At 35.0% G+C, this 12,325-nt stretch overlaps 1 protein-coding gene across 1 annotated transcript in view; it reads left to right on the forward strand.

Annotated features, from left to right (window-relative positions):
* LOC149808015 (uncharacterized) overlaps positions 1-12,012 on the forward strand; it is a 111,783-nt gene extending 99,771 nt beyond the window's left edge. The window contains exons 4-5 of the mRNA XM_089972536.1: positions 2,619-3,620; positions 8,021-12,012. Coding sequence (XP_089828662.1) covers positions 2,619-3,609 — 991 coding nt within the window. The 3' untranslated portion in view covers positions 3,610-3,620; positions 8,021-12,012. The remainder of the gene's footprint in view (positions 1-2,618; positions 3,621-8,020) is intronic.
* The last annotated feature ends 313 nt before the right edge of the window (positions 12,013-12,325 follow it).

Raw genomic sequence — 12,325 nt, forward strand, 5'->3', positions numbered from 1 at the left:
GCACATGTACAATATAACAATACATGTTTTCATACATGAGCATATTAACAACCCCAGTATTGTGCTTCTGTCTAAACACATCTGTGAACAGTATGGAATCACCAGCCTGCCACATTGTTGTATGAAATAACACTTAAAGGCTGATGCTTTAATTATAGATGGGATAATCATAATATGATCAGCCTTTTATTCTGGAAATGGTTAAAGATATTTCTGAGATGAAAAAAATGAACCACAATTACATCTGAGTGCACCAACCCTCTTAGTCGAATAATGTTTCTCTTCATTTTCATTTCGCAAGAGGGGCCCCAAGTGGCCGGGTGGTCTAAAGTGCTCTCCGTTATGCCATCTCACCTCTGTCTGCATGAGTTCGAGTCTAGGATTTAGCCAGTGTGGGTATGTGAGAAAGCTTGCCAGTAGCTTCTCGTGGGTCGATGGTTCTTCCCAGGGTTTTTCCGGGTTCCTCCTCCACCATTAATACTGGCTGCCATGCATAGCCTATCATGTGCTGAAAAATGGCATTAAACCCCACAGCAACAACAAAATCATTTCGCAAGATAATGTTAGTCACAGCTGGCCATGACGTCACATTGTCTACAGTTTCCATGTTGTGGTCAATAATTATGTGTGTCCTTAGTTTGCATGGATTATACAGAATATTTGTGTAAACATGTGCGTCCTCACTTGCATTGTTAAATTTCATATTCCTTAGAATTGATAATACAGTTCCCTCCTTGATACATCACCATTTGCTATTAATTTACTGCCTCAAACTGTATTTCTTTTCGCACTAAGATCGCCAGAACAAATGTCCTCATTGCACTGACTTACTTAAGTCCTCGATATCCACCAAATACAAGAATGTGTGTGTGTGTTCTCAGTCTGATACCAATATCACTTCCCCAGTGCTATCATGTACAGAATCATCAGTGACATCATCACCACTATCAAACTTTCATCATCATCTACCATGTTTTCTCATCAATGGAACAAGTAGATTACAAAGAGTGTTGGGGGGGAGGAGGTGTAGTTCTATTGTCAATTGGCCTGTTACTACAGTGGTGGCCAGATCTAGATCTGCTATTGCTGACATTATAAAATACAAGTACAGCCATTCCTTCTTGTCTTTCCTGCATGACATATCAGTTGCAAGAGTTTTCCAACTGTCTGTCCATCCATCTTGTTTTCAGTATTTTTAGCTGACCTCGCTATAAAATCAACTGAGCTTTCGGAATTGTACCGTGTGTATCATCTGTATTGTCAATGTTTGCTTGGGACCACTCTGGAGGTAATGTTTCTGTGTTATGAAGATCTTAAACAAGTTCAGACTCATGACCGAAAGGGTGCAGGTTCAAACCCTACCAGTGGACCAGCCTGGGTCAGCTACTATGGTGTGTCCATGAGCAAGTCACTTCACTCATGTTGCCTTGGCACTAAATAACCTATTTGTGTCGCTGTGGCTTAAAGCACCAAAACCAAACCAGACTTCAAGATGAGTGGTCGTACCATTGTTATGCTTTCATGAAAAGAATTATTATGATGTTGAGTTGATGGCCAATCTGATATTCAGTGTTATAAAGCCACCATGGCAGCCATCTTAAAAATCTTGTTCTTGTTACTTCTAAATGGAAAGGCATATCAACATGGGGTTTCCACTAGAAGACTTCATATATTTTGTGGATCCTAGATGAAGATGGTGCCAATTGGACATTCATACAATCTAATTTTTGAAAATCTTGTTATTGTTATTCAACACTCATCAGTTAAGAAATTGTCAAATCCTGCATTCCTTCTTTTCAGCTAGTAGAGGGTCCGCCTCTTCAAGGGTTGTCAAATTTGGAATGTAGGATTATGCCATAGAGCTCTTGCATAAGGCATATTATCAACTTCGTTATGTTTTTGGTAAAGTTTTAGAAACTAACATAAATTTAATTGTTTATTGGAATTGCATTGTATTATATATTTTTATCTATTAGCAATTACCATGATGTAATCTTGGAAGTATGAACAGTTAGAATTCATTGCAGTGTTTAGTTTTTCTGGTGCTTTTTTGAATTCATATTGCCAAGGTCGGTTGTGTAATGAACAGAGTGACTGTATAGATTGATCCTTTATAATATGATCTTATATTTCACTGGTTGAGTTTGTTATCTTTCTAGATCTTGAGAATATATCTTAACATGTTTCAATAAACTCGGTAAAGAGGTTTACATCATCAAGATCATGTAATGTATTTATCTTTGGAAATAAGTTTATAAGGAAAATATGAAAATTTGACATGATATTGATGATTTGGACATGCAGTTACATTCTTACAATACTACATAAGCCTGCATAGTGAAATCTTACATTCTGTTAGCTAAGTAAACTTGCTTATACCTCATTTTCTATTCTATTTGATAAATCCTTTTTTTGTGTTAATTGCAATCTAATTTCACTCAGAAAACCCTGGTACTTAATGTTTCCCTTATATATCCATTTCATATCTAACTCTTTCTGATTAGGTTCCAGCATTAATGTAACTTTAGGACATAACAGTTTATAAGCATATGACCACTATATGTGCATGGTAGAGTTTGCAAAGTTGCAGTGATTTATTTATTTTTTTATATTTTCAGGGAAGGAAGTGGTAGAAAATCACCCGGTCGACCTAAGTCAGAATACGATGTGTTACGACACCATAATAATCATGGAACAGAGTGCCTCGGAGATTTGGTTTTGGCAAATCCAAGCCACCCTAACAAATGTTGTCAGGACATCAGGAAACAAAGTTCAATAGCTAGGAGAGCAACCTATTCTTCAACTGACTCACCAAAAATCAATATGTCTGAAACAGCAGATAAAGCAGGCAGTACTTCAAGTGCAAATAAAACTGGTGCACTGACCCCTTGTAACAGTAGTAGCAGTGCAAGCAGACGACATTCTGCTACCTCAACAGGGGCCAGTTCAGGCTTGGCCATGAGTAAGGACAAGAGCCCCCCTTCATCCACAGGGAAGGGGGAGAAGTTCCTCACTGTGACCTCCTGTGCAGATGATAAGCTGGATTTCAAAAGGTTGTCTGCTAGTGATGTGTTTTTAAAGCCTATGAATTACTCAACTCTCAGTACCTCTGTGGGAGTTCTAGCAGAGAGAAACCCATCCCCAGTTTCCAAACCAGAGCAGGATTCTGAATTGTTGATTTCTCGAAGGAAAAAACACCTTCACAGGTCTCACTCAGATCTGAGTAGTTGTCGACATTCAAGGACAAGTTCAGATTTCTCAGATCTTAGTTCGCGCCTTTCAAGGACCAGCACAGAAATTGAAAGATTTTTCAATGAAATGGGACTTGATAGAACAGTGCTCGATCCAGTGTTTAAGTTCCATGATTCTAAAACTAAAGATATAGACTTTCTTGATAGTTTGAGTTCACTAGGGTCTCGAGAAGCCAATAGCCTGTGTAGTGGACTGTCTAAAAATGAAATTGACATTGCTCCTGGAGAGAGTGAAACAGATCTGATGGAAAGGAGTTTGACACAAACATCAGTGGTTGAGAGAAATGCAAGGATTATAAAGTGGTTGTATAATGTGAAGAAGGCCAGATCCAGTAATCAACCATTGAAAACAACATGACCTTCACAGAGGTATGACTGTAGTAGGAAAATAGTGTTATTCTTGTCTCTCTGCCCATCAGTTTTTGTATAGTTTTTCATGCACTTTAAACATGTACCACTATAGAGGGATCAGTTTTTTTTATAGTTTTTCATGCACTTTAAACATGTACCACTATAGAAGGATCATAAGCAGTATTGACGTTATATGACCATATATAATTCAGTGCCATTCTCATGGAAAATTAGATTCAATACATATGGAAATGTTTTACTGTTAGTTTAGTCCTTTATGTCAGCTGATTTGGGATTTGTCTGTAATATTGCTCAGAACACTGAAATGTGCAAAGGTTACACCTATCTTTAAGAAAGGAGAAAAGGAGGATCCAGGAAATTACAGATCAATATCAATTCTACCTGTATTGTCAAAACTATTTGAAAAGCATGTAGCCATTCAAGTCTATAAATTTTTCGAAACATACTCTCTATTTCATTAAGCTCAATCAGGATTTAGAAAGTACCACTCATGCCAAACAGAACTTACCAAATTAATTGATCTTTGGCTGAAGGAAATGGATAATGGACATATGACTGGGATTGTTTTCCTTGACTTCAAGAAAGCCTTTGATCTTGTTGATCATGAAATTCTGCTGCAAAAGTTGAACTGTTACAGATTTGACAATCCTTCTTTAAACTGGTTTAGATCATACCTAAACCAAAGGTCTCAACAAGTAAGCATTGGTAATATTAGCTCTCAAACTCGCACTATTCATTCAGGAGTCCCTCAAGGCTCAGTTTTGGGCCCTCTCCTCTTCCTTATCTATATCAATGATCTACCATTAAATAATGAATCCACAAACACAGATTTGTTTGCAGATGATGCAACTTTGTATACATCTAGTTCTGATACTGAAGTTATCCAAATGAAATTAAACTCAGACCTTATCAGAGTCCAAAACTGGGCACAACAAAATAGGATGATAATTAATGAAGGTAAAACAAAATGTATGATTTTAGGGACATCACAAAAGCTACACAAATCAGGGAACCCAAAACTGTCTCTTGCAATAAATAATCATCCATTAGAAAATGTCAAACATGAAAGGCTTGTAGGTGTGTCTGTAGATAATAATTTATTATGGAATGACCATATTGATAAGCTTTGTAAAACACTGTCATCCAAAATTGCCCTTCTCAGCAGAATCAAGAAATATTTACCTATGGAAACTCGCAGTCTATACTACAAGTCATATATTCTTCCAACAATGGATTATTGTTCTAATGTATGGGGAAACTGTGCCAAATCTGAGCTTGACAGGATTTATAAACTTCAGAAACGAGCAGCACGTGTAATTTTAGATGCATCTGTTGATCATCCCTCAAAAGCATTATTTACAGAACTCAAATGGTTCACAATATATGACAGGATAGATTTTCACAAGGCAGTTCTTTTATATAAATGTCTACATGGAACTGCACCAGAGTATCTTCAAGACTTATTCAGGCCTTTTTCAGCACAATACCAGTTGAGATCAATATCACATGGAAACCTTCTAATACCAAAACCAAGAACAGAGCAATTTAAAAAGAGTTTTCAATACTCTGGTACAGTTCTGTGGAATAAGCTTCCACTACATGTAAAATCTGCTGAAAATATTAGAGTATTTAAGAAAAGATATCATGAGCATGTATGTGTTTCTAACAGATAATGGAATTTAGTATTTTAACACTAAACATGTTAAAATAAACAGTAATTATTGCCATCTTCATTTAATGTGCATTGTTATACTCTCCTTAAGAGGGCCTCAAGGGAGAATAGTCCTTGACTAATGAGTCACCCTCTATAAATAAAGCATTATTATTATTATTATTATTATTATTATTATTATTAAGTCATCAGGGATTTTACATATTATTCTGCAAATTGATCAGTAGAGATTACTTGTGTTCAGCAATGGTTATGAATGTAATATGGGAATCAGAAACTTGTATTCCATCTGCTGCCAATAAATTAATTGTATGACAGGTTTACAATTAGTCATCATCAATTCAGGGATTGAAAATTCACTTGCCCAACTCGAAATGGCAAATTAAAATTTGCTACAGTTGAGAAAATTTCACATCACGTGCCTGAATGGACGAGTGCTGATTCAGTGATGATCAGTGTTTTTCTTTGATGAAAAGAATGTTGGTCAAGAATATTACAGAGTTCACTGATGTAATTGAAAATCAATACTTTCTGCCAAAAGTTTGTTTTCCGTTTGTTGTGATCAATACAAGTGCTTTACTGTCACTTTTCGATACTAAAAACACTTACCAGTAGGAGAGCAGACTTGTGTATTTGTAACTTATAACTGGTGTTAGAAATGACAAAGAAATAGTTCCAGAAAACAACCTTTCACATGATAAAATTTAGGTCATTACCATCAATTTTAAAATTTACATTTCTGTAATCAGGGTTTAAAAATCCAACTTGCCCAACACCCAAATTCAGCTCATGCAAGCTCAAGTTTACAAGATACTTGCAAGTCCAAAAATTCAAGGGAAATGTCGTGTTCAGTTTGCACTGCTTGATGTTCTATATATTATTTAGTCTGCAATCTCATCACGGTACACATAGCACATCAGCACCTTCATTTTATCTTTTTATGTACAGTATTCTTCAGTTTTATGATGGCTTACAGTTTTTTTTGTTCATCTGTCAATCCTTTATTTCACATACGTATACTGCCAAATTCTGTGATTTCCATTTTGTAGTCAACGTTAAGGTCAGTCTTGCATTTTCTCACTCAGACATGATTTTTGGACTTTTATCACCCTCAGTAGCATATAATTTCATCACAATATGTTGGTTGACAGTTACGTATAATACTGCATCCATTATCATTCTCCTAGTAGCTGGTAGTCCCAGTGTTAACCTACACTTCATCCAGATATGTTTTTGTACTGATTTTGGATGACATCTTTGTAATCCAGTATAAAAATGTATTTTACAAAGTGTGTTTCAGAACCTGCCATCTTGTTAAAGAGATCCCATCATACAGTCTACAAAGTACCAGTAACTTCACATCTCAGATAAAATTGAACGTTATCCAAATTCTTTATCAGTGTCGTTCTTTGAAATAATCAAGCTGTTAGATTTATTCAGATATTCAAGGGCCCCGATCAGCTGAGTGGTTTAAAGCACTTGCTGTTACAGATCTTGCCATCTCACTTCTGTCTGCGTGGGTTTGAGTCTCGGGTTTTGCCAATGTGGATTTTGAGAAAGCTTGCCAGTAGCATCTCATGGGTCAGTGGTTCTTTCCAGGGTTTTCCTGGGCTCTTCCTCCACCATTAATACTGGGCCACCATGTATAGCCTATCTTGTGCTGAAAAATGGTGATAAATCCTACAACAACAACAACAATGTTCAGATATTCAGTTAAGAATTAAGAGGTGCCAACCCTTAATTCAGTCAACAAAGTACCTTGTAATTCTGTTTTTTGGGGGGATTGTTCCAAAAGTAGTGATGTCATACATTCAACGAATTCTGTTTAATGACTAATCTAATAACAGCATTCACATGTGGTACACAGATTGATTCATGAGGGAATGAAGAGAGGCAGACCCACCTTTTTTAAGCAGATTTGAGGAGAAAAGTGTGCATTAGATATAAGACTTGAGTGAATAATGGTGATCAGCTGGTGCACTGAAATGCTTTGAAGGGTAAACTTGGGCTTAAGACAATCTGACATAGCGTGGTGTTAGTTTCTTATGTTTACCATAGTGATGTCATCAAATCTTGTGTTCCATCTTTTGAATGAAATTGGTTCACCCATGGATATCACTGATCAACACTGGATTAATTTTGTACACATGATAAATGGCAAGATTTCTCGGTTCAAGGGAGAAATTACATGGCTCATAATGTGATGAAATGCCAATATTATCTGGTTGTAATGAAACCCAACAATGTTTAGAACCAATATCTTTGAAGATTCAATATTAATCAGATGATTTGGCATATACAACTTTTTGCAGGTAATAGCAGCAGTGGGACTTTAAATGTGATGTATATTTAAGTTCTTTTGAGAGAGGACATTTTTGAGAAGTGAGGTAGCCTAAACAAGTTGACATTTTTTATTGCATTGCAAACAAAACATTGTTGTCCACAAAGTTCAAGAAAGTATTGGACAGAATTTTTAGTTTGATTGAATTAATAGAGTTAAATAAATTAACTTATTAATTTTTGTAATTTAATGCCATGGAAATGCTAATAACATTTCAAACTTTTCACTTGAAAAATGAAAATGATATATCATCAGTGCTAGAGATTTTTTAAAGAAGGAGTTAGCACAGTTTTGGAAAATTTGTGCAGTAAGATGGTCTTGCAGTTAACATGATATATGTTGTGATTTAAGGAGTATTTTAACTATGGTGTTGTTCGTTTTCAGATGAAGACCTATCTGAAGAACAAGATATTCAGCTTGAATCCCAGCTAGAATGAAGTTTGCAAGACTGGATTCAGGCAAATCCACAGTATCTGAAGTGTTTGCAGTGAAACTTGAGGATCGAAATACTGTCTTGGAAGTAGCCAATCCACGTTTATCAAGCAATAGGCAGGGAAGATAGTGAAATTTGATTGAAGCAAATTAGTTTGTTAGCAATTCACTGTGATTATTTATTACCCTTTTGGAGTCATAGTAAGTTAGTACTGTGTTAGATGTGACTCAATAGTTATATATCACAGTCTTGTGTCTACTTTATACATGGCTTTAAAGAGGAATGTTGTTTGGAACATTCCATAAAACTGTGCAAGTCTTATAATGATATCCGCTTTTATATCGATTTTCATTGTCTGTACATGTGTATATTTGTCCATCCATCCATGTCTGCCACATTTCTCATAAATGCATACTTGGCAAGTGACGTCCTTATAGGGTGTTGATTTGCAGTAAGGTTTATTAATTTCTTTTACATCAGTGATCCCCAGGACAGAGTTAAAGGTCAGATTTACCTAAAATTAATTATCTTCTCTTGGTTATGCAATTCATTTCCATTTTGGTTCAGACTATTAGCACACTATGTCTAAGGCAAGTGAGCTTACTATGTCGCCATACTGTGCCATTTGCTGTGAATTGGTGAATCTGTCTACCAGTGATTGCTTGTTATAAAGCTGGAATCCATCTTTCTTATCCATATTCAATCAGACTTGGAATACGGGTTTATATCATCAAAAACTCGGACAAGTTCAACAGTGCGATCCATGCACATTAAAGTATTTATCTTGCATCCAATTGGTTAAATTTGTTACCAAACTAAGATAATTGTTTATATTATTAAGGTGTTTTAAAAGTTCACTAACATTGGTTATGCCTATTCATGATGTGATTTTTCATTTGATTGGCTGAACTTGGTCACACTCTGGATGCCACATTTCTCTGAAATTTGGTGAAACTTGGAATATATCCTTATATCATTAAGGTCTCAGACAAATTCATAAACCAGCAAGATCCACACATACTAATTGGGTGACCTTGCCTCTGGTTGGCTTAGTGTGTGATCCCTTAGAAAGCTACATGTCCCATCAAATTTTGATCAAACTTGAAATGTGGGCATATATCATCAAGATCATAAATGGGTTCATTGATGAATAAAATCCAAACATGTTAATGAATTAATCTTGAAACTGATTGGCTGACCTTATAACCACTCCTGAGGCAAGGTTTCTGATTTGATTTTGGTTAAACTGAGGCAAGGTTTCTGATTTGATTTTGGTTAAACTTGAAATATATGTTTACATCATTAAGATCTAAAATGAGTTAATAAAGAGCATCATCCATTTATAAAGATGAAGAGCCATGGATATTTATGAGGTGATCTTGCATGTAATTCACTAGGCTTATTTTCATGCATGGCTCAAAATGCCACAAATCTACTTTTTATTAACAGTTGGAATATGGGCTTGTGACAAACTGTTGGGCAGTTTCAAAAATAAGCCTGATCTTGTTACCACTTTTTAAGCCATATTTTATATCGATTTGGTTTATTTTCATTAAAATCTGGATGACTTTGATTATAAGCAAGAAACAGTGCATATTAGTTATGCCTTTATTTTCTTAAAGGAAATGACCATATATGTCAAATCAACATAATAAAATGTTTGGGGCATTGCTCATATAGTATCTGTTCTTACAATACAGCATAAGCCTACTGAGTGAAATGGTTGACTGTTACATTAAGTTATGTAAGCCAGGTGAGAATATCAGGCCCACTTGCACCTCTTGATAAACAAGACTTTTATTATAGACAAAATGTGTTTGAAAATTTGTTTTAAGCAACTGAAATCGGTTAACTTCTGATTTTTTTAATTACTACATAATATTTTATTAAACGTTGCTTAAAGTGTACCATGCATATAACATGTTACAATTTGCCTTAAGGTCCCTGCAGTAAGGGAGAGAAGTCAGAGCGGATAATGGGATCAAAAAATATGATAACATGCCTGGGAGAGATCAGAATGAAATCTAGGAATCAATTATTGAAGGTTTATGAACAATAATATTCTGATGATTGTTCTATGGTAATTTCAAGTTCATCATTACTCCTCTTCCCCCACTACTGCCATTACTGTAAATTGTACTGTCTGGCCATTGTTTTTGTTAGCTATGGATCTCATGATGATAGAATAGGCATACTTATAAGGCAAATGAACCCTGAATTCATAAATGTCAAGCTGATATCTTGAATAAAGAAATGCCACAAACTAATGTCTCAGATATCACAGCCAGAATCGCCAAACCTGCCATGACAAGGAAAGTTTCATCAATGCTAAGTGGTGTTAAAACAAAATTACTGTTTCTGAAAATAGCTCCACCATGCAGATATCAAGTGCAAAGCAAGTTTAATGCTGAATTTTTTTAAAATATTCATTTAAAAAAGTTAAATGAACTTTCTGGATTGATTGAAACTTGGGATTTTTCATTTATGGTGGTATTTTATACCTACTAACTGTCCACTGTTGGAAGTATTTGAAGGACAAAGGGATAACTACATTTATTGATGTCTTTTGCACTACTGACTTATATGGGATGCAAAAGATTAAATGCATGCACACAAAAAGGATTTAATAAAGCAAATGTCATCATTTTCATCCTTATAGAACATGATTTGAGCATAATTTGAGACAAACATTATGATTAGTAATTCAGGATGGGGTTGGGGGAATAGAGTAACTTCTGATAATTGGTTTATAGGAATTCATCCGCTTGATGATTTATTATTGTGATAGCTCATCATGTCTTTGATGTGAAAATTGCTGTTTGTTTCATGGTATGGATTTTAATTGCCTCATTGAACCATAATGTCATAGGCTTTGGAGATCTTTTGTAACTGCAATATTTTTTTCTGTTATGATATGGCTTTCAAACTCAGTAAATGACTTCACATTTGGATGTAGATTGACTGTAATATTCAGAATTTCAGGATACTCCTGGTCCTCCCAACCCAAGTCTTTCAAGGCCTCCAAGCAAGGTTGTACAGTCAAAAATGCATCTTTTTTCAGTTAATTTTTTATTTTCCTTTTGGTAGAGTTCTTAAATTCTTAAATAACCAAGGCATGTCATGTATGTTATAACACTTTCTTGGCCAGAGTACTTTGGGATAGGCAGGGCAGAGGGTTAAACGAATATGGAATATCATAAACGCATGGCCTTGTAGGCATCAAATCAAAGGTCTTTCACAATGGAATGAATTATAATCTTTGAAAACTTACTAACTGTGGAAGGCAAGGATGTAAAAGAATTTGTTATTGTCCTGTATATAGCATCAAGAATAGCATTCCATTTCAGTCAGAAACAGATACCATATCCATAAAACAAGATATTGTACAATAGGGTACCATCAACTTTTCTTAGTTCTTTTCTTTTCATCATTTGTTTCCTTTCGTTTCGCTTCAGTAAATTTGTATTTCCAAATTCATTTTAGTAAACTGTTGTTGTAATCATTGAAATGACACGTTCATCCATTTTGAGGTGAATGGTTATAAAAACTATAAACAATACTTTATTACATGAAACTTGATAATGATGACTTTTTTGGTTAATTATCATTTCAGTTTTTGTTTTAATGCTTTATGAAATATATGGCATCACAAATCATAACTGAAGAAAAATTAACTGGACCACAAAATTTATTTTGATTTTGTGGTCGTGATGAATAATATTTGCTGCAAATTGTTTTTTTTAATAGTGTTGATGATTTATGTGTGAGCATGTGTTTTTATCATCATTTGATCATTTTATAACCTAAAATGTGTTCCATCATTATTAGTTGTTTGCTTTTCTAAAAACCTATCCTACACTGCAGATAGTTTTGTATCATGATCAGTGGGCTTTCAAAATAATTATGCATTTTGCATTTGTTTGCTCTCTTATGAAATATTACAGTGTCACAGTGTCAGTCATTATCTAGCTGTTGATTGAGATGAAATAAGTGCAACTTTTAAAACCTTTTATGTAATCATTTTTAGGTTTTGCTAAAACTTGGCAGAGCAACATTATTGTCACACTCCATTTCTGTGCACATGAATAATGTAATTTCCTGGGTATAATGTTCTTTCTTGTTTTGCCACAAATAACACTTTCATTGCTACTTAAAATTAGCACATTCCTTTAATATGTTTTTGTCAGCTTGTCTGGTGATAAGACCAAGTGAGCTTTTGCAGCATTGCCCTACATTCATTGTGTTTCAGCAATTGC

Source organism: Sinohyriopsis cumingii, chromosome 1 (assembly GCF_028554795.1).
Source record: "Sinohyriopsis cumingii isolate HCF-2022 chromosome 1, ASM2855479v2, whole genome shotgun sequence".
Lineage (NCBI taxonomy): Eukaryota > Metazoa > Mollusca > Bivalvia > Unionida > Unionidae > Sinohyriopsis > Sinohyriopsis cumingii.